A 22,738-nucleotide genomic window follows, 5' to 3' on the forward strand; every position below is an offset into this window, starting at 1 on the left:
AAGATAATCCAAGTCCTGATTGGTTATTTTAGAGAGAGAAAATGAGCTTCAGGGCATTTTATGCATCCAAGGTCCGCATTAACCAGGGAAGTGAGCAAAATCCCCCGGGGTGACTGAGGAGCAAAATCCCCCAGGGTGACTGCCTGGTGGAGGTGGCGGAGCAGGTGGAGTAGGTGGCCTGTGCCCTGGGGATCTTATGATGACAGTTAGGTTGAAATTGCATGAGGTGCAAGATGGTGCCAAACCTGGAATCCAGAGCTGACTTTTGTTTGGAAATGCCCAAACTTGAATTGTGCTCCCTTCCAGACACTCTTGTTCACTGGCCTTTCTTCCTCTCCACACCAAACCCTGCCCTCAGGTTCCCAAAGCAGTAGAAGCAAGAGCAAGCTCCCTAGGAACAGACAGGTGACCCCAGACCATGATGTTCCCGGAGACGTCTGGAGAAGCCAGTCTGAGGGCAGCGAGCAGGGCTGTGGGCAGTCCTGGTCTGGCAGCCAAAGCGAATGTGAAGGATTTGTTTCTCAGATTAAGCAAGCACTTCTGATTCCAAGGTTCCCTGAAAGCATCTCAGGGGCAGGGTCATTGCTTCCAGGGGCCATAGTCCTGGAGGAAAGTCCAGCAGGGATCCTGAGCTCTGGGTCATTCATGCCTTCTCTCCACCAGCAGAGCTCTCAGGCCAAGGACACCTGGCCACTGCCCTGATCATTGCGATGTCCACCATCTTCATCATGGCCATTGCCATCGTCCTCATCATCATGTTCTACATCCTGAAGACAAAGCCCTCTGCCCCAGGTGATGGCCCCCACGCGCCGGTGCCCTGCCTCCTGGACTCTCCTTCAACTCCCCCTGTCGGAGAGCCTGCCTGCTCACTCCCTCCTCTCTCCCCAGCCTGCTGCACCAGCCACCCAGGGAAGAGTGTGGAGGCCCCAGTGAGCAAGGACGAGGAGAAGAAAGAGGCCCCAGGTCTGTGAACCAAGGCTTCCACACCCCATGTGCGCGGTGCCCGTCTCTGGGCGGAGGGTGTCCCTGGCAGTGGCCTCCTTACTGCTTCTGCTCTTGCATGCTGAACCATGCTGTGCTTACCCTGGGGTGGTGCCATGCAGACACCAGGTAGCTCTGCCCAATAAGAAGCTCAGAGCAGGGTCGGGCTGAGCGCCGAGCCATAAGCCAGTTCTAATTTCTGTCTCTCGAAACTCCCCATTTCCTTACAGACAATGTGGTGATGTTCTCTGAGAAGGATGAATTTGAGAAGCTGACAGCAACTCCAGCAAAGCCCACCAAGAGGTATGTGGAAGCCCCCACCGCCAGGGTGAAGCTGGGGTCCTGTGGCCCCTGAGCAGGGAGGGGAGCCAGAGTGCAGCCTAGTGCACTGACAGGCTGGCCTGAGACGCCATGGGGACGCTTGGCAACATCCAGTCCCTGCCGCCTCCTTGCTGACCGGCAGGGGTCAGGTGCTATGAGAGCTCGTGGGAATGGCTGCCTATGGCTCTGGGGTCAGGCCCTTGCCCCTGCATCTTGCCAAATTCCCTGGGCCTTCCTTCTTAACATCCGACTTCCACGTTCCCCTTCTCCAGATTGGGAGGGCAGAACATAAAGCCAAGGATGCATGCAGCAGCCCCCGTGACTGCTGCTGCAGCCAACACACTGGTACCACTTGTGCCGGCGCCAGGACTGCTGCCACCGTAATGCTGGTAACAACTATGGTGATGATGGCTAATAGCTTTGGTGCCTACTGCCCACCAGGTGCTGGGCTAGGGCTGTGAACGCACCCTCCCCCTACAGCCCAGGAGCAAGGTGCTCATATCATCCCTGTCTATAGGATACCACGCTGAGGTGTGGAAGTCCCAAGGTCACACACTAGTGAGCAGCAGGGCAGGGGTCCGAGTCCAGGCTCCCGAGGAGCCACGTGGCATAAAGAGGCCTCTGGAGGAGGAGATTTGGCAGGTGAAGGCTTTCCCACATTTACCACACATCAAGGTGTGGAACCAGCCCCTGCTCTAAAATCAAGAGTAAAAGGAAGCAAATATTTTATTCATCCAGTGGGATGTTTATTTGGACTTGGTCCTGCATAGCTTCCAAAAATCAACCCCACAGCATCAGCTCCCAGCAAAGCAATGTGCCTGGACCCCCTGCCAGGCCTCGTCCCCATGGCCACTGCAGGCTTCACTGGAAGGATACCCGCACAGCAGCGCCTCCCTCGGCAAATGGGGCACAGAGCCCCCAGATCATCAAACTGATTACAGGAAGAGCAGAGGTTAAGCCCTCCTCTCCTGCCCCCATCCCATGATCTTCCTGCAATTCACCATAGCCATTCATGTTGAGGAATAATAATTGATCCAGCATCCGTGTGGCGCTTTGGCATTCATAAAGTATTGCCAGGTGCATTATTTCACTTGGAGAACTCCAGTGTCCTCAACGCTGACACAAGGGCAGGAGGCAAACAAATATGAAGTCTCTGCATACTAGGAAAGAAAAACAGAGTGCGTGTTGGGGTGGTTATTTCCTGCAAGTGCCTGAATTCCAATTGAACCCCTGCAGGAATCTGTGGTCTAAGCCCCATCGGGCATGACTGGTGGGAGGTGCCAGACCCGAGCTGCTGATGATCCCAAGGGCAGGACCTGGTCACTTGCATGGATGTAACTCTGAAACAGGACTTCCCTAGAGACTGAATTTGCTCCTTAGCCTCCAGCCCAGCCTTATCTCATTCTGTCTCAGCCTCTCCCTTCTGATATTCAGGCCTTTCTTATCCCCAAAAATCAAAAGGCCAGAGACATGCCCCATGACTTGAGTTTCAGCTGAAGACAAGAAAAACACGGGAGCCCTAGTAGGAAAAAATATATACTTATTTCATACACAAATACTAAATACAAATGGAACCCTGATGATTGGATGTTAAAAGACAGCAAGGCAGTGAGCTTTTGTCCCTGCTTTTTTGTTCTTGGGTCTTGGAGACAGGACGTGGGTGCCACCTCACCTGCTCTCTAGTGGGGACAGGGATGGGCCCTACCACCTCTTTGGGAGGCCCTGAAGCCTGATGAGGAAGTCGGTCCCACCAGGACTTCATCACGTTCTCATTTTCTTTGTATTACCCTTTCTCTAGGGTTGTGTTTGCATATGGGCTTCATTGCTGTAACCTAGTTTTAATCTTTTTTTTTTTTTAAAGAAAAAAGAAGTCTTCAGCCAAACCACAGGAAACAAGTGGGATGCCTCTAAAAAAGAACATTGTTTTTCACATACTTGGAATGGCTTTAAGAGAGTTTAAGCTCCAACCCACATGTGCCTAAGGCAGACCCTGGGTCCCATGCGGGCCGTGAGCCACGGGGCAGCATGATCCTGGGTTTGGTGCATCCAACTGCCCACCCAGTCACCCGCTGGGGCTTGCTGTGCCATCCCCTGCAATGCACACAGGTCAGCCAGGTCACCCCACTAGTCAAGAGGAGGTTTTCCAGGCACAAGGCTCCATTCAGTCCCCTTTTCAGTGACTCTAGAGAGCCAGCATGGATTCAGTGCCAGTCACATAAACCTATTTGTTTAACATGAAGATACCAGTTGAACTCGATCCTTATTGGGATTAAATACAGGGATCTAGGACATATTTAATGAACCTTCACAGAGCATCCACCGCATGTTAGACAGCAGGAAAGGAGAGGCTCTTGGATGCCTTCCACCCTCAGTGGCAGCCCCAATCCCTTAGACACCTGCAGGTCACCCACCACGGACTTGTTTGTTTGGAAAAGAGCAGGGAACCATGGGTTTATCTGTCGCATCTCATGTCCTCTGGCCCCACGCCCACAAGGTGCCCAGTAAATTTTTGAAAAACAAGTAAGTCATTGTACCCAACTGTCCACAGTAGGGGATGAATAAGTTCACCACGGGAGAACGTGTCAGGGCTGCAGCCCCCCAGGCACTGCTAACAACTGTTGCTCTTGTTTCTGCAGCGAGAACGATGCCTCTTCCGAGAATGAGCAGCTGCTGAGCCGGAGCGTGGACAGTGACGAGGAGCCCGCCCCTGACAAGCAGGGCTCCCCGGAGCTGTGCCTGCTGTCGCTGGTTCACCTGGCCAGGGAGAAGTCTGCCACCAGCAACAAGTCAGCTGGGGTGAGGCTCCTGCAGGTGCCATGATGAGCTATGAGATGTGGCTCCCTCATAGCTGCACGACTAGAGCTTTCTTACTGAATCAGTTCTCCTGCAAGACTGGGTGTTTCTCCCAAAAGTCCCAGATAGGAGACCTGGACAGTGGCAGGTTTACAGCAAGATAGTCCAAAGGCGGGGGGAACACTTTTTTTTTAAATGGGAGTTTCACTCTCTCGCTCAGTCTGGAGTGCAGTGGCATGATCTCGGTTCACTGCAATCTCCACCTTCTGGGTTCAAGCAATTCTCCTGTCACAGCCTCCCGGGTAGCTGGGACTACAGGCGCATGCTGCCACACCCAGCTAATTTTTTTTGTACTTTAGTAGAGACGAGGTTTCACAGTGTTGCCCAAGCTGGTCTCAAACTCCAAGTTCAGGCAATCCACCCACCTCAGTCTCTCAAAGTGCTGGGATTACAGGCTTGAGCCACTGCCCCCAGCTACTTTCTTTTTATTATATAGCTTCACACACAAAAATGAAAAATAATAAGCAGAGAGAAAAAAGGTAAAATCACTTGGAATGCCAGAGGGCAGAAAAAGACCCTTGTAAACATACTGGGTTTTAACCAACCAGAAAATTTTCTAAACACACACACACACACACACACACACACACACACACACACACTTTTCTGGTATGCATTTTTTAAAATATAAAAACAAGCTCGCATGTAGAAACTGTCCCCAGGGTTTTATCATCACCTACCACCCTGTAATGTGCTGTGGCCAGGAGCAGGGTGGGGGTGAGAGTGAAGGTGAGCAGAACCCTCTTGGGCTCTGTGAGGCCCTGGCCTGTGGTCGGCCCTCTAATCTGTACCCCCGGCTGCAGACTTCAGCCGCAGACAGCTGTATTGCTAGGCAACATCACTTATGGCAAAACGCCCAGTTGAGATCTTGGCTCTGGCCTGATCCCGTTAGGATGCCATGCTCTGGCCTGTCCCAAGTTCAGTGACACCTGTAATGGAGCTGCCACTTGCAGGGACCCTGGAAGCCTGTGGACTTGTTACAAGAGAGATAGGTGACTGTGGCCCCAGGACTCTGCAGCCCACTTACTTATCCTAGACTTAGCTACTCTGTCCCTGCCCTTGAGCATCCCCGATGTCCGATGGCCCTGGGAGCCTCCAGCCTCCCCTCCCATCAGCTTTCTGAGCCAAGTCAGGCTGTCTCCCCATAACCTGGGCTTGGATGTGGGCAGGTGAGAGGCAACAGGACTAGGACTGTCAGCACTGCAATCTGAAATCATAATCCTCAGCTTCCAGTTCCTGCAAAGTCCACTCTCTAAATTACTTTCTTATTAACCCGTGGGCCTGGTCTCCTGGCACCAGCCACATGATCTGGAATGGGAGCCCTGCGAGGCTCTGCTGCGGCACAGATGTCCTGAGGGCTAGTGGGAGTCTCATGGTCATCTTTTCAAACAGACTGATGCCAGGGGTGTCCCCAAGTGTCTTGTGAGTCTGACCACCCAGCTGAGCCTAAGAAGTACCCCTGGTGGGCCCCAAAGTCGTTTGAGTGGGAAAACATGAAGAAGCCCTCCTCCCTGTGTGTCAGGGCTGGGGTGCTGATGGGGATCTGGGTGCAGCATCTCTGGTGTTGGGCGCAGCTGCCCCTGCCCTGCTGACATGGAGGATTTGCCTCCTCACTGCTGTTGCCGCCTTTCTGGAGGTGAAAATTCTCCTCTTTTTTACAGATTCAAGGCCGGAGGAAAAAGATCTTGGATGTGTATGCCAACGTCTGTGGAGTTGTAGAAGGTAAGCTGAAAGAAAGCCTGAGAGAAGTGGTGCCCACCCCATTGACGTGAAGGGCTGTGCCTGGAGCCCTGACGCTCCTGTGAGGGGAACTGAGGGAAGCTGCCCATCCGGTTGCCGCGCTCGGGTCAGAACGGCCGCTGGAGTGGACTTCAGGAGTGGGGAAATGGAATCTGGCTCCCAGATATTAGAAGGCATCTCCCAGGGCTTCCACGACCCTTCCCCCTATGGGGTGGAGAGAGCCCAGTGCAGGCACCCACTGCAGGGACACACAGGGTCAGGGAGCAGGACCCGTGCAGCCTCAGATCTCCCGTGTCCCCAGGGCCTGTCTCCACACTGGCATCATCATCTGGGAAACGCGATCAGTCACTTATCCTAGACTTAGCTGCCTTCTCCCTGCCCTCGAGTGTCCCCGATGTCCGATGGCCCTGGGAGCCTCCAGCCTCCCCTCCCATCAGCTTTCTGAGCCAAGTCAGACTGTCTCCCTGTAACCTGGGCTTGGATGTGGGCAGGTGAGAGGCAACAGGACTAGGACTGTCAGCACTGCTATCTGAAATCATAATCCTCAGCTTCCAGTTCCTGCAAAGTCCACTCTCTAAATTACTTATTAACTCTAAAGAAAAACCTCTTGTGACTGAGATCAGGGGTTTTCCCACTGCTGGCCTTGCTGTCCTCCCTCCTCAGACTCCTTGGCTTGGCCAGGCAGCGGGAGTGGAGCCTGATGCACGATGGGCAGCTCCTCAATGCTCCCAATACTCCTCCTCCCATCCCCAACCCCACCGTAGTGCAGCCCCCTGTGGCCTGGCGGGCTTTCTGGTCCAGTGCTTCATTCGCCAGAAATAACTATACTGTGGATGAATTCCAGGGCCAATAATTCTTTGCTGCCTGCTGAAATGTGGCATCTCTCCATAAACACACGTCCCAGGTCAGCCTGCCTGATCTCACCTGGCATGGCCTGCGGCTGTCAGCTGACCAGGGGAAGATGGTCTAGGACTCACCTTCCATCCACCAGGAAGCTCTTTTCTGTTCCAAAAAATTGTTGAATCCACACCCCTGGGGCAGGAGTTTTCAAATTAATTTTAGGAACCTCACATGTAAAAGAATTCCCTCCAGTGAGCCTGAGAGGGGCGGGAGCTTGCAGCCCCATGTCCTCAGCCACCCTCAGCACCCAGGTCTGCCTGATGCTGCACAGCCAGAGCTGAGAATCTGAGCCCAGTGCCCAGCCCTGATGAACATTAGAGTCACCTGCAGGTCTTAACAGCATCCCTGCTCACCCAGCCCACTTCATCTGCCCAACACCCTGATGTGATTAGTCAGGGGTGAATCCCAGGCATCTGTGTCTCTTTCTTGTTGTTGTTGCTTTTGCTTTTAATTAAACTTTTTATTTTGAGATACTTCTTACCATGCAGTGGTAAGAGATAATACAGAGAGATCCCGCATGCCCTTTACCCAGTTTCTCCTAAGAATAACACGTTGCAAAAATATGCACAGAAGTCACAACCAGGACATTGATATTTGCACAGTGAAGCTAGACTCAGCTTTCATATGAAGACCTCTCCTGTGGCCCTTTTATAGCGACAGTCAATTCCCACCCACCTCACCCTGACCTAGGCCCCGGGAAACCACGAATCCATTCTCCCTTCCTGTAGTTTTGTCATTTCAAGAGTGTTATATAAGTAGAATCACATAGTATGTAACTGTTGGTGAATGGCTTTTGTCACTCGGCATAATTCACTGGAGGTCCATCCAGCTTGTTCCATGTATCAATAGTCCTTTCCTCTCTATTGCTGAGGAATGAAAACCCCCTGAGGTCAGGGATTTTCCCACTGCTGGCCTCCTCAGACTCCTTGGCCCGGCCAGGCAGCAGGAGTGGAGCCTGGTGGACACTGGGAAGGTAGTAGTCTGTGGCATAAATGGACCAGAGTTGGTTTAACCATTCATTTGGTGAAGAATATCAGGGTTATTTCCAGTTAAGGGCTATCATGAATAAAGGTGCTATAAATATTGTGTATAGGTTTTCATGTGAACATCAATCGTGATTTATCTGGAATAAAGACGCAGCAGTGCATTTGTCGCATTGTGTGATAGTTGCATGGTTGGTTTTTTTAAAAACTGCCAAACTGTTTTCCAAAGTAGTTGTACCATTTTACATTCCAACTAGCAGTGTGTGAATGGTCTAGTTTCTCCATACCCTTGCCAGCATTTGGTGGTGTTACTAAGTTTTGCTTTGGCTATTCTGAGAAGTGTGTTGTGATATCTTCTTGTGATCTTAATTTGCATGTTCCTGTTGTTTGAATATCCTTTCTTGTGTTTATTTTTCATCTGTATGTCCTTTTCAGTAAAATGTTTCTTCATGTCTTTTGCCTATTTTTTTTCAATAGGATTGTATGATTTTTATGAGTCAAATTTATGAAATTAATTGTAAAGTTTGCTTTTATGGATTGTGCTTTTTGTGTCAAATCTAAGATCTTTTGTCTAGTCCTAGATCCTAGAGATTTGCTCCCAGTTTTTTCTAGAAGTTTTATAGTTTTATGTTTTACATTTAAGTCCACATAGTTTGGCTTTTTTCTTTTTGAGATGGAGTTTCACTCTTATTGCCCAGGCTAGAGTGTAATGGTGCAATCTTGGCTCACCTCAACTTCCACCTCCTGGGTTCAAACAATTCTCCTGCCTCAGCCTCCCGAGTAGCTGAGATTACAGGCATGCACCACCACGCCTGGCTAATTTGTATTTTTAGTAGAGAGAGGGTTTCTCCATGTTGGTCAGGGTAGTCTCAAACTCCCAACCTCAGGTGGTCCACCCACCTTGGCTTCCCAAAGTGCTGGGATTACAGGTGTGAGCCACCACACACAGCCTAAGTCCACATAGTTTTTATTTTGCATTTAAATTCACATAGCTTTGTATTTTGCATTTGAGTTGATTTTTATAGAAGATATAATACTTGTATCAAAGTTCATCTTTTTTTCCTATGGATGTCCAATTGCTCCAGCACCATTTTTTTGAAAAAGTATCTTTCTTCCATTGAATTGCTTTTGAACTTTTGTCGAAAATCAGTTTGGTATATTTGTATAGGTCTATTTTCTGGGGTCGCTCTTCTGTTACGTTGATCTACATGTCTGTCCCTCTGATAATACCACACAGTCTTGATTCTTGAATAAGTTATATAATAACTTATATAGGTATTGAAATCAAATAGACTGCTCCCATTTTCTTTTACTTTTTCAAAAATATTTTAGCTATTCTAGTTCCTTTGCCTTTCCTTATAAGAATTCTTCAGTGAAACCATGTGGATCTAGAGATTTCTTTGGGGGAAGTTTTTTTTATTTTTTTATTTTTTGAGATGGAGCCTCACTCTGTCACCCAGGCTGTAATGCAGTGGCATGATCTGAGTTCACTGCAACCTCCGTCTCCCAGGCTCAAGCAATTCTCCTGCCTCAGCCTCCCAAGTAGCTGGGTTTACAGGCACGTGCCACCATGCCCAGCTAATTTTTTTTTTTTTAATGAAGTCTTGCTCTGTCCCAGGCTGGAGTGCAGTGGCATGATCTCAGATCACTACAATCTCTGCCTCCCAAGTTCAAGCAATTCTTCAGCCTCAGCCTCCTGAGTAGCTGGGATTACAGGAGCGTGCCACCACACCCAGCTAATTTTTGTATTTTTAGTAGAGACAAGGATTCACCATGTTGGCTAGGCTGGTCTCAAACTCCTGACTTCGTGATCCACCAGCGTCAGCCTCCCAAAGTGCTGGGATTGCAGGCATGAGCCACCATGCCCGGTTCTAATTTTTGTATTTTAGTAGAAATGGCCACTATCTTGGCCAGGCTAATCTTGAACTCTTGACCTCAAGCAATCCACCCACCTTGGTCTCCCAAAGTGCTGGGATAACAGACGTGAGCCACCACACCCATCTGAAGAGTCTTACAATTACAAATTCAGCTTCCTTAATAGTTAGAAGTATATTCAAATGATCTATCTTATATTGAATAAGCTGTGATAGTTTATGGTTTTTGAGGAATTGTTTATTCTCATCTAAGTTGTCAAATTTATACATGTAGAGTTAGAGTTGCACAGTTTTCCCTTATCTGATTGATATCTACAGTGTCTGTACTGGTATCTCCTGCTCCATTCTTGATATTGTTAATTTATATCTTCTCTATTTTTTGTCAGTTATGTTGATCTTTTCAAATAACTGTCTCTTTTCAAATATTTGTTTTCAACTATTGAATATCGTTTTCAAATATTTATCTCTTAAATTAGTTTTCAATTTCATTGATTACTGCTCTTATTTTTAAATTATTTATTTCTTTCTATGTATATTTGGTTTATTTTGTTAATCTTTTTCTAAGTGCTTGAGATGGGAGCTTAGATTATTATCTTGGGAGTTTTCCTCTTTTGTATGGATTTGTGCTATAAATTTCCCTCTCAGTACTACTTTAACTGTGTCTCACAAATATTAACACATTGTATTTTTATTTTCATTCATTTTAAAATTTTCATTGAGACATCTTCTTTGACCTGTGGATTATTTAGATGACTGTTGTCTAGTTTTCAAATGTGTGAAGATTTTTCTGTTATTGATTTATATTTTAATTCTGTTGTGGTAGAGGAATATACTTTGCATAATTTCAATTCTTTTAATTTGTTGACGTTTAAGGCCAGTAATTATCAAGAACATGTATTCTGCTCTTGTTGAATGGAGTGGTCTATAAATGTTGATTAGATCTTGTTGGTTGATGATTGTCAAGTTCTATATTCTTGCTGATTTTTTTCTAATTGTTCTATCAGTTACTGAGTGAGGAATGTTAAGGTCATCAACTATAATTGTGAATTTGTCTTTTCTTTCAGGTCTATCAGTTTTTGCTTTACATATTTTGGAGCTCTGTTATTTGGTGCATATTCATTTAGGATTCCTATGTTTTCTTGGATTGACCCTTTTATCATATTAAATGTCACTTTCTGGTAATTTTTTCCTCTGAAGCCTACCTTAACTGATGTTATAGCCACTCCGCCTTCTTTTTATTGAAGTTTGCATGATATGTATTTTTTCATCCTTTTACTTCCAACCAGCTTCTCTTATTATATTAAAGTGAGTTTCTTATAGACAGCAAATAACTGGGTAAATTTTTAAATCTGCTCTACCAAGCTCTGCCTTTTAGTTTTTTGCTATTGTTGTTTTGTTTTTGTTTTTGTTTTGGGGTTTCCACTCTTGTTGCCCAGGCTAAAGTGCAATGATGTGATCTTGGCTCACTGCAACCTTCACCTCCCAGGTTCAAGCAATTCTCCTGCCTCAGCCTCCCAAGTAGCTGAGATCACAGGCATGCCCCACCACACCCAACTAATTTTGTATATTTAATAGAAATGGGGTTTCACCATGTTGGCCAAGCTGGTCGTGAACTACCAATCTCAGGTGATCCACCTGCCTTGGCCTTCCGAAGTGCTGAGATTACAGGTGTGAGTCACCACGCTCAGCCTTTAGTTAGTATTTAAACTATTTACATTAAATGTAGTCATTGTCATGTTAGGGCTTAAGTCTGCTATTTTGTATTTTGTTTACTCTTTGTTGTCTCTGTTTTTCATTTCTATGTTTTTTTTAATTCCTGCTTTTTGTGGATCACTTGAACATATTTTAAAATTTGATTTTGGTGTTTTTTGAGTGATATGGTTTTTATTTTGTTGTTGCGATATGTTGTTTACTTTATCTTTTTCCATAGTTATTTTAGTAGTTCCTCTAGACATTGCATTTACACATATAGCTTATCAGTCTACTGGTGTCATTATTATTATCATTTGACATGGAGTCTCACTCTGTTGCCCAGGCTGGAGTGCAGTGGCACAATCTTGGCTCACTGCAACCTCTGCCTCCCACGTTCAAGCGATTCTCTTGCCTCAGCCTTCTGAGTAGCTGGGATTACAGGTGTGCACCACCAGGCTGAGCTGTTTTTTGTGTTTTTAGTACAGACAGCATTTCATCATGTTGGCCAGGCTGGTCCCAAACTCCTGACCTCAAGTGATCCACCCATCTCAGCCTCCCAAAGTGCTGGGATTACAGGCATGAGCCACCATGCCTGGCCTTACTGGTGTTATCATTTTGCCAATTTGAATGAAGTATAAAAACCTTACCTTTCTTTATGTCCCTTTATCTTCCTTGTTTATAGTAGTTGTAAATATTTCCTCTATACATATTTATAACCATATAAATTGCTTCAACTACCTAATTCAGAAAACTTAAAAAGAGAAGGAAAGTCTATTGTATTTGCCCATAGTTTTGCTCACTATGTTCTTTTCTGATGATTCAAGTTTCATTCTTTTATTATTTCCTTTCTGTTTATAGAATTTCCTTTTGCTTCTTTTTGGGCAGATCTGCTGGTGATAAATTCTTAATTTTTCTTTGACTTGAATGTCTTGATATTCTCATGCATTCCTGAAGTATATTTTCACTCAGCTCACTGCAACCTGGTATGCAATGCTGGGTTGAAAGTTCTCTTCTTTCAGTACTTATAAATACCATACCACTTCTCTCTGGCCTCCAGGTTTCTGATTATGTATCTATTGTCATTCTAATTGTTTTCCCTCTCTAGGTCAGACATTGTTTTTCTTTGGCTGTTTCTAAGACTTTGTCTTTTGTTTTCAGAAGTTCATTTATGATGTATTTTGATGTAAATATATTTGGGTTTATCCTGTTTGGGATTTGCTTAGCTTCTTGAATCTGTAGACTTATTTCTCTTTATAAATTTGGGGAATTCTAAGCCATCATTTCTTTGAGTACTTATTTAGCCCCATTCTCTTCTTCTCTCCTAAAATTTCAGGACACAAATGTTAGCTCTTTTGTTATTACCCCATAGTTCCCTAAGGCTCTGTGTTTTTCCAGTTTATTTTCTAAGACTGAATAATTTCAACTTCTAATTTTCATTATCCATCTCACTGATTCTTTCCCGTCTTTATTCTGCCATTGAGCACATCTACTGAGCTTTTTATTGTGCTTATTGTATTTTTTTTAGTTAATATTTTCATTTCTTTCTTACATTTTCTATATTTTTGGTGAAGATTTCTATTTTTGCATTTGTTTTAAGTGTGTTCATAATTGCTTTTCAAAGCACTTTTATTATGGCTTCTTTAAAACTGTTTTCAGATCATCTAACATCTGTCATCTCAGTGTAACTATCTATTGATTTACTTTTTTCACTCATTTGACATCTTCCTGGTTCTTGGTATGATGAGTGAATTCACTTTGAAACCTGTAGAGTTTCATGTCCTGATATAAAACTTAAGCCTTTTATTTTAGCTGACTCCTTTCCATAGCTCTGCGGCAGAAGAATGAGGGTGCTGTCTTGCTATTGTCTGGTGAAGGTAGATGTCCAAATTCCCCACTCTTCACTGACATGCAAGGGGGGCTCCTTTTTACTGCTACTTGGGATTTAGGAGTATGGCTCTCAACATGGTCACCGCAGGGACAGGGGAGTTGTTACCAGCTGGTTGATGAGAAATTCCCAGTTCCCTATATGGCCTTTCCTGACACCACCTGGCACAGGGTTACAGCCTGGTGAGGGTGGAAGTTTAGGCTCCCCACTCAGTCTTTGCGACCCTGGATGGAATAGGGACACAGTTTTTTCTGTAGTGTTTGGCTGGAATAGAGCAATTATTGTCTAAATGTTTCATGCTTGCTAGGCTGCTCTTTTCTTAGTGTTCTAACTAGAGAGAGAAGACTTCTGTTGGGGCTGTTTTTGTCTGTGCTTGCTATTATTTCTGGATTTCCGGACTTTTCTGCCCCATGTCTGGAATATATGAGGCAAAAGGAAACCTAGGGTACTTACCACCATCCCATCCATATCGAGTTCCCTAGTTGGTTGTCTTCTCCCCACTTTTCAGAGACTTCTTGTGTTTGTTTTATTCAGAATGAGAGGATTAGGGAAAATTATATCTACTCTTATCTTCCAGAAGCAGCAATATCAAGTTTTTAAATGCTCCTAGATGAGTCTAATGTACCGTGAAGCCTGAAAACCATCAGACCACTGAGTTGGCAATGACTTGGTTCAGATAACCCCAATCTGGGGCTATCACTGAAAGCACCCACCATAAAGTTGAATACTGTTCCCTAAAGAGACATGATACCATCCCTTTGACCCCTTCCTCAGCCCAGCCCCATAGGAGACAGGGTTACCCAACTAAGGATAACTTGTCTTGAAGTCTTTGAGAACTGTTAAAAATGGTCATGAGGGGATTACTATCACAGTCAATACAGCAGTCATTTTCCTAGTGGGGAAGTGGCTACTATTGGGGGTAGGGTACATGCACAGCCTTCTCTGGGGCTGGCAGTGTTCTAGGCGTCGTTTGCCCTAAGTTATGCATTTGTTTTAGGTGACTTTCTGCATCTGTTTTGTTTTACAATTTAAAAAAATTTCCGAATAATTTTTATTTCATTTAAATAATTTTTGATGGTGTTGACCTTTTATTGACTGTGACTTGCAACCTCTAACTGTGGCTATTGGTGTTTGTAGGTCTCAGCCCCACGGAGCTGCCATTTGATTGCCTCGAGAAGACTAGCCGAATGCTCAGCTCCACGTACAACTCTGAGAAGGCTGTTGTGAAAACGTGGCGCCACCTCGCTGAGAGCTTCGGCCTGAAGAGGGATGAGATTGGGGGCATGACAGACGGCATGCAGCTCTTTGACCGCATCAGCACAGCAGGCTACAGCATCCCTGAGCTGCTCACAAAACTGGTACAGATTGAGCGGCTGGATGCTGTGGAGTCCTTGTGTGCAGACATACTAGAGTGGGCTGGCGTTGTGCCACCTGCCTCCCAGCCACATGCTGCATCCTGAAAAGCGTGCTTGTGGGCTGTCCTCCCAGGGCAAGCCAAGGATCTAACGAGGGCTCTGGAGCTGTGAGTGGCGCCCCAAACTGCCAAGAATCAAGGGTTTTGTGACATGTCACCCTATGCCTTAGGATGTTCAAGGAGGGAGACAAAATGAGGCCTGTCTTCTAATCTAACCAAAGATAAAAGACTAGATCCGGAATACTCTCAGATGCTTGCCTGTACCTCACAAGGCAGAGTAAATATCCACTCACTCACTGAACAATGAGACAATGTTGAGAACTCAAATGAACCAAACCACGTGGGAATGACAGAAGTGAAGAATCTGGCCCCTGTCTTTAAGGAGTTTGCACTCCAGTAGAAGACAGAAGGAACACATGTTTACAAACCACTTCACTGGAAGACATCAAACAAGCTGAATGAAGGGGTGCTTAAAAAATGTAGTAGACGTTTTCAGGGGGAGATGACTCCCTACTGGCATGATGAAGGACGGCATCCTAGTGAAGAAGCAGCTCAAACATTTTGGTAAAATAGCTACAAAATGCAGACACATTGTTCCAGGTATTATTTCAGGTTTCGTACAAGTCTGTTAATATCCTATGTGGTTTCATTAGGATAACTTTACCTATCCTTGAGGTCGTCTGTATTCTTACAGCCCTTCCAGTCAGTAATCAAAGCGCTTACTCTATACAAAACCAGTATGCAAGGTGTGTGTTTGTCCAAGCAAGTGGATGTATGCAGTAGCCAATTTCATTTACTGCATGAGTCTTTGGCCTGGGAAACCTGTGGTTTGCATTACACGTGAATGGCCTTCCACTCTCAGCCTTAGGCAGATTAGACCTTTTAGGGGCAGCAATGCTCAAAAACACAGCATTTTAAATTATGTGTCAGGCTGTGTTTTCACTTCAAACATGTATGAGTAGTCAACTCTAATTAGAAAGAGAAATGATGAATTCCTAAGAGTTCAGCCATACATAATGTTAGATTTCAAAAGCATCTGAGATTTGTGGATTAGCCTTATGGTGTGAGAGTCTGAAACTCAGCCTTCTGAGCCAGTCAGGGAAAGTGGAGTCCTACAGTGCAAATGAGAGCCTGGGCTTGGAGTCCAGGAAGCGGGGCTCTAGTTGTGTCACCTTAGCCTCAGCCTCAGTTTCTCTTCTGCAAATGAGATGTTAGTCAGTGTTTCTATAATCGGGGCAGGTGGGGTTCAGGTGAGCAAGAAGAAAGTGGAGCTGTAGGAAATGCCAGGCCTTTGAGGAGCTCTATAGAAGTGAATACAATGTGGGTTGTCCATTTAAATGGGAATAAAAACAGAAAAACTCAGAATTGGCATTTTCACAGTAACTGCAATGGTTTGACGTAACATTTGTAGGCAGAAAGTTAATAAACTGGCGCTGTTCTTGGCAAATTCTCTTACTATCCCTGTAACTGCCAAGAACTCGGGAGCCAGGATAGTGATCACACCAGGGGTTAATTTAGAGTTCACTGCTGAGCTCCCTGATGGCAGGTCTGACTGTGTTTATTACTAAATTAAAACAAAGTCTCTGACTTATAAAGCGAAGTTGTAAAAATTACAAGTTGCATGACTGAACAAACACTTTGGGGGAAAATCAGTCATATCTTTAACACCAACAAGTAATTTCCCGCCAATGAATGTAGTACATACTGTGAGAGGATCATAATGAGGTCCTGAATATTTAATTTCATCATTTACTGTGTCTGTTTGCTGCTGTTTTTTAGAACCTATTTGGTTTATCCTGCAAGCTAAATACTCCACGGCAGAGCTTAATTATCCTTTTAATTCCTCTTTGAAATCCTGTGGTGCCCCCTTCCCCCTGCCTTGTGATAATGATGATGAGAGTCTCTCTTTAATTAGACTGCAAATGTCACTTGTGATGAGTGTGCCATTCCAGGAAAACAGCTTGCACCCTCCTCAGAATGTTTTCAATAAAGGACCAGGGTGGCTGTTCTCTGCTCCCGGTGCTTTGGCCTCATTTCACACTATTAGTATTCCGTGGCCATAAGGCCAGGCCAGCATCAGCTCATGTTCCATTGGCTCTCCACCTGCCATTTTTAGGGAGCTATTCCTTATGTAGTACACATTCCCTTGTCATTTACTTATTTGGAAACATGGGACTTACTCTCACAAGCTTTAGCCTATGTTATGGGATTCAGAACAGTGAGATCATAATAATTCTCATTGACCAAAGCTGAGACTCCATCCTGCCATTTTCGTGTGGAGATATTCATTATTTTGCAATACTTTAAAACATTTGGAAAACACCCCAGGGTAGGTCTGTGGCCCTTAGACAGTGAAGTCTTAATGGTCAATATTTTTGTCTAATTCTGTATATATATATAACTTATTGTATTTTATAATCTCAATAAACACATTGATAAAATGATTTATAGACTACTGCAATGTGAGCTCTTTGTGGTGTGGGGGCGGTGAAGGTTCTGATTGCTCTGTTCCTGATTATTGCACTATGTATAATGAGACTGTAGGATTGCAACCAGTTATAAACAAAATGCCTAAAATGTTATGGCCTGGCCCATTCACTCAGCAGAAGCAAACGTTACAAGGAGATCATGTAAAAACCACCTGGAGCATTGCTTTCCAAGTTGCCATTATTAGCTCATAAAGCATTGTATCATTTATCTGTTTCTGTATTAAAAAAAAAAGTATTCAAATTCAATGGCTTAAAGCAACAGTCACCTATTACCATAGCTTAGGGTTTAGTAGGGGATCAGTCAGCTGACCGAGGTTGAGCTCAGTTGAATGTGGGTCAGCTGGGGCCTCTGCCGGTTGGAATACCTTAACTGGGGCTGCTCTACTCCATCATATCTGTCAACCTAGGTAACAGAGAGAGGCTCTCTAAAAGAAAACGATATGTGAGGGGATAGGGCATTGTAATGGGAATACGTGTGCCATAGTAAATTATGTGTGTATTTGAAGAGGTAAAAAAGAGACAAAGGTTTTTAAAGGAAAAATAAGGAGGATTACATAATTATTTTGAGACAATTATCCTTGGCTACAAGGATCAATAATAAGGGTGGTGCCAGTCCAAGGTTGGACAGGGAGTTGCTGGGCAGAGGTCCTTGCAGGAGGCTGTGTGTGTGTGTGTGTGTGTGTTTAAGATTGTGATGGCCTTTGTGCAAGGTTGTAGTTTTTTGTCTTGTCATGGCTCTTGTTATCAGTTATTTATGCATGAGAACCCTTCTTTCTGGCCTTCCATGGCTCTACTTGTCAGGCTTTTGTTTTGTTTTGTTTTGTTGTTTCACAAGTGACTCCTTTTATAATTCTGACAACTTCCACATTTCCTCCATTTGATTAACATCTTTCTTAGAAAATATCCCCGATCAATCATCCCATAGTTAGGTTTAGATTATTCCTCAGTGCCAGGATAGATTTATCCTTGTCTGGTCTCACACTGGAGGGATTTGATGGTGACTAAAAGTCAGTGCCAAAACCCTTGAGTCATACCATAATGAAGTTTTGATTATTCCTTGGTGCCAGGATAGACCTGTCCTAGGTGGCTGGTCTGGTCTCACACTGGAGGAATTTGATGGTGATTAAAAGTCAGTGTCAAAACCCTTTAGCCATGTTTGAGCAAAACAGAAGTTTGGAGAGAGTGGCTCTCAGGATATGTCTACTTGAAGTGTATTGCTAAGTTTAATTTTGTCTGTTCTGTAAACATTTGCTATCATCTCAAAATGCAAGGCCAGTATTATTCTGTTGAAGGTATACTTCTACAGAGATTTGACAAGTAACAGATAGGAAGTTATAAAGGAAGCAGAGGAAAATATAAAGGAAAATTAAAATCAATAGTAATATGAGAATCCCAGTTTGCATAATGGTTTTGAGCCATGGATATAGGCTTAAACAAATGAAAACTGAAATAACCATGAGGAAATAGGTGAGCCTTCTTGTAACTTTGTGGCCTTTATTTTGTGAACATAGGTCTCAACTTTTCCAGAGGAACTTACCGAGGTACAGCACATAGTATTAGAAATAGCATAGACAAAGATAGCTACCAGAAATATTTCATGCCAGTCTCTTCTACTTAGAACAAAAATAGTGTGTAGACAGTCACACTTTGAATACATTATCCAAGAGAGAACACTGGAATTCAACAGAGAAGTGGCAGGAAACACCAAAAGCAGGGAAGGAGAAGGGAGACAAGCAGCCTGCCTAGCCAGGATCAACTGGGAGCTGGGAGTTAACTTCTCAATTCAGGGAAAGGATGAATGAGAAACTTCCAGTGGCCCAGATCCCCACCATGAAATCACGTAATCTTGGCCATGAGAGACCCCTCAACCCTCCCAACCACTGAAGCTAACATAGGGAGCTGCCGGGAGACGGTGGGATGGAACGGCTCCAGAGATGGAGCTTGCACTGGACCCCACACCTTTCTGAGACCTAAGTAACAGTAAGGCACCATTTTCAAACCTAGTCTTGGGTAGACTGCATGCTGTCCTGGGACCCACAAGCACTGGGACTGAGGTGTTATCGAAACCCAGATTGTTGCTGCTGGGAAGGGGAGTGAGCTGTGAGCACTCCCACAGCCAGGGCTAAGAAACAAACAAGGAAAGAGTTGCAGTTGCTGATGCCAGGAAGTGAGTGCTGCTGGAACAGAGACTGGGAAGCTGAAAGGGTGTAAGTTGCCGCCAAGACTTGGTCACCAGCTGAATGGGGCCTCCTGCAGCCAGGGTGGGAGTGTGAGATAACACTGCCAAGTCTGGAAAGCAAGCCCCACTGCGACTGTGGAAAGGACATACATTCCCACCCTCTAGCCCAGGCTGTGGCCACAGAGCACAGCCACACTCTGTCCAGTGGCAACATTTCAGCACAGCTGCTACCATCCCTTACCTGAGCACTCTGCCTGGGGCCTGAGGATCACCTCGCCCCTGGCCACCAACAGTGGTGCGTGCTTTCACCAAGAGGCCTGAGCACAAACCTGCACACCCCAGCTTTGTACCACTCTTTGAGACAAGGCACATATCCTGGGGTCCTGGGGACTGTGCAATGCAATCCAACACCTCAGGTACCTGAGCACTCTTTCTGGGGCCTATGGTTGGGCCTAAACTCCATGCTGCCACCACCTCACCTGGAACTTCCTTGCAAGTGCCACCTGAGGCTTAGAGGCTGTCCCACCCAGCCCATCATAGCAACCACCAACATCAGTGCACACCACTTGGAACCCAAGAATCATCCTGCTCCTGCTACTACCATTGCTCATGCTATGCCAGCTGCCCAAAGGCCCAAGAATCCACCCACACACCCAGTCCATTGCTGCCACTACCAGAATCTGAACATGCTACCTGAAGGCCCAGAAATCAGCCTGCCAACAGAGGCATCAGCATATACAGCCCTGGGGCACAACAGGCACACTTGGCCCATTGCTGTCACCATCAGAGCCTGAAGACTGACCCACCTGGCATCTCAACCCCTAGTACAACTTCACCCTAACCCAATGGGGAAATTATGGATGCTACTAACACTATTTACAGCCCAAAAAATCATACAGAGACTACATGCAACTAGAGTCAAAGCCAAAGTACCCTACTTAACCAAAACCATAGATACACCTTTAGGAAAAAGTCCTCTTCTCTGAAAGAAATTCAAAAAACAGGAAGAAGCAACAGTTACTGAAAATTTGCAGGAATCCACTTAAGGACAAAGGAAACATGAAAAATTAAGGAAGGCCAGGAGCTGTGGCTCACACCTGTAATCCTAGCACTTTGGGAGGCCGAGGTGGGTGGATCACCTGAGGTCAAGAGTTCAAGAAAAATTAAGGAAATGTGATGCCTCTAAAGGAACATCAGCAATAGTGCATAATCAAAAATAAATTTTTGAAATCCCAGATAATTTGAAATATTGATTTTAAAGGAGCTCAGTGACATACAAGAGAACTCTGAAAAACAATACAAAGAAATCAGAGAAACAATTCAGGATATGAAAGAAAAATTTACCAAAGAGATTTTTTTTTTTAAAGAACCAAATAGAAATTCCAGAACTGAGGAATTCATTGAAGAAAATATAAAATACATTTGAAAACTTCAAAAATAGATTAGATAAGGAAGAATAAAGAATCTCAGAACTTGAAGACAGGATTTTGGATAATCCAGTCAGACAAAAGGAAAAAGAATAAAACAGAATGAGTGAAGCCTTCATGACACTTGGGAAAACAAAGTGATCAAATATTTGAGTTATTAGTATCTCTGAGAGTAATGAGACAAACAAAAGATTAGAAAATTTAATTAGTAAAATAATAGATGAAAACTTCCTAAAGGGTCTAGAGATTTAGACATTCAAATACAGGAGATTCGGAGATCTCCAGGAAGATACATTTTGCAAGGGTTTTCTCCATGACACATTACAGTCCAACTGTCTAAAGTCAAAGATAAAGAGTAAATCCTAAAAAGAGCAAGATACAAGCATAGAGTTACCTAGAAAGAAAACCTCTGGCCAGGTGTGGTGGCTGATGCCTGTAATCCCAGCACTTTTGGAGGCTGAGATGGGCGGATCACATGTGCTCAGAAGTTCAGCCTGGGCAACATGGCAAAACAGTTTATACCAAAAATACAAACAATTAGCCAGGCATGGTGGCTTGTGCCTGTGGTCCCAGCTACAAAGGAGGCTAAGGTGGGAAGGATTGTTTAAGTCTGGAAAGCAGAAGCTGCAGTAGGCTGAGATCATACCACTGCACTGCACTCCAGGCTGGGTGACAACATCTCAAAAAAAAAAAAAAAAAGAGAGAGAGGGAGAGAGAGAAAAAAAAAAAAAAAAAAAAAAAAAACTGAGGAGAGAGATCCAAGATGGCTGATCACTAGCAGCTTGGGATTGTAGCTCCCAGTGAAAGCACAGAGAACGAGAGGACGCCACAGTTTCAGACGAATTTTTGTTGCTCATGCACCAGGAGATTCCCAGCGGAGGAGCCCCATGGGTTGCCAGCGCAACTCTTGTGGCCAGCGAGGCAGTTTTGCCGCTGCCTTGGTGTGGCGCTTCTTGGTGCAGTCAGAAAAGCACCATCAATCTTAACACTGCTGTTTTGGCCAGCGCAGTGGGTTGCTCAGATTTTAGCTCTGGGAATCGACAAGTTGGACATCCACTCAGAAACCCAACTATAAAGACGGTAATTATAAAGACCACAGATGGATAAATTTATAACAAAGGGAAGAAACCAGCCTAAAAAGGTTCAGAATAACCAGAATCAGAACGCCTCTCCCTCTACAGGGGATCACAATTCCTCATCAGCAATGGAACAAGGCCTGATGGAGAACGAGCATGTTCCATTATCAGAAGCAGGCTTTAAAAGGTGGATGATAAGAAACTTCTGTGAATTAAAAGAACTTGTTCTAACCCAATGCTAAGAAACTAAGAACTTTGAAAAAAGGTTTGACAAAATGTTAACAAGAATACACAATTTAGAGAGCAATATAAGTGAATTAACGGAGCTGAAAAACAACACAAGAACTTCGCGAAGTATACACAAGTTTCAACAGCTGAATTGATCAAGCAGAAGAAAAGATACCAGAGGTCGAAGACCAACTTAATGAAATAAAATGAGAAGACAAGATTAGAGTAAAAAGGATAAAAAGGAACGAACAAAGTCTCCAAGAAATATGGGACTATGTTAAAAGACCTAATCTACATTTGATAGGTGTACCTGAATGTGACGAAGAGAATCAATCCAAGCTGGAAAATACGCTTCAGGGTATTATTCAGGAAAACTTTCCCAACCTAGCAAGGCAGGACAATATTCAACTCCAGGAAATACAGAGAACACCACAAAGATATTCCTCAAGAAGACCAACCTCAAGGCACATAATCGCCAGATTCACCAGGGTTGAAATGAAAAAGAAAATACTGAGGGCAGCCAGAGAGAAAGATCAGGTTACCCATAAAGGGAAGCCTATCAGACTCACAGCAGATCTCTCAGCAGAAACCCTACAAGCCAGAAGAGAGTGGGGACCAATATTTAACATCCTTAAAGAAAAGAACTTTCAACCCAGAATTTTACATCCAGCCAAACTAAGCTGCATAAGCGAAGGA

The 22,738-nt window shown here is 44.7% G+C and overlaps 1 protein-coding gene across 2 annotated transcripts in view; it reads left to right on the plus strand.

The window, feature by feature from the left end:
• The window catches only part of EDAR (ectodysplasin A receptor), an 81,571-nt gene extending 64,505 nt beyond the window's left edge, over window positions 1–17,066 (plus strand). The window contains exons 7-12 of one of the 2 annotated variants that reach the window (XM_003922761.3): window positions 667–792; window positions 889–963; window positions 1,212–1,284; window positions 3,939–4,098; window positions 5,817–5,877; window positions 14,367–17,066. In XM_003922761.3, coding sequence (XP_003922810.1) covers window positions 667–792; window positions 889–963; window positions 1,212–1,284; window positions 3,939–4,098; window positions 5,817–5,877; window positions 14,367–14,689 — 818 coding nt within the window. In that variant the 3' untranslated portion in view covers window positions 14,690–17,066. Of the gene's footprint in view, window positions 1–666; window positions 964–1,211; window positions 1,285–3,938; window positions 4,099–5,816; window positions 5,878–14,366 lie in introns of both variants that reach the window. The other variant, XM_010333622.2, reaches the window with a different exon arrangement.
• The last annotated feature ends 5,672 nt before the right edge of the window (window positions 17,067–22,738 follow it).

This window comes from Saimiri boliviensis, chromosome 1 (assembly GCF_048565385.1).
Source record: "Saimiri boliviensis isolate mSaiBol1 chromosome 1, mSaiBol1.pri, whole genome shotgun sequence".
Taxonomy (NCBI): Eukaryota; Metazoa; Chordata; class Mammalia; order Primates; family Cebidae; genus Saimiri; species Saimiri boliviensis.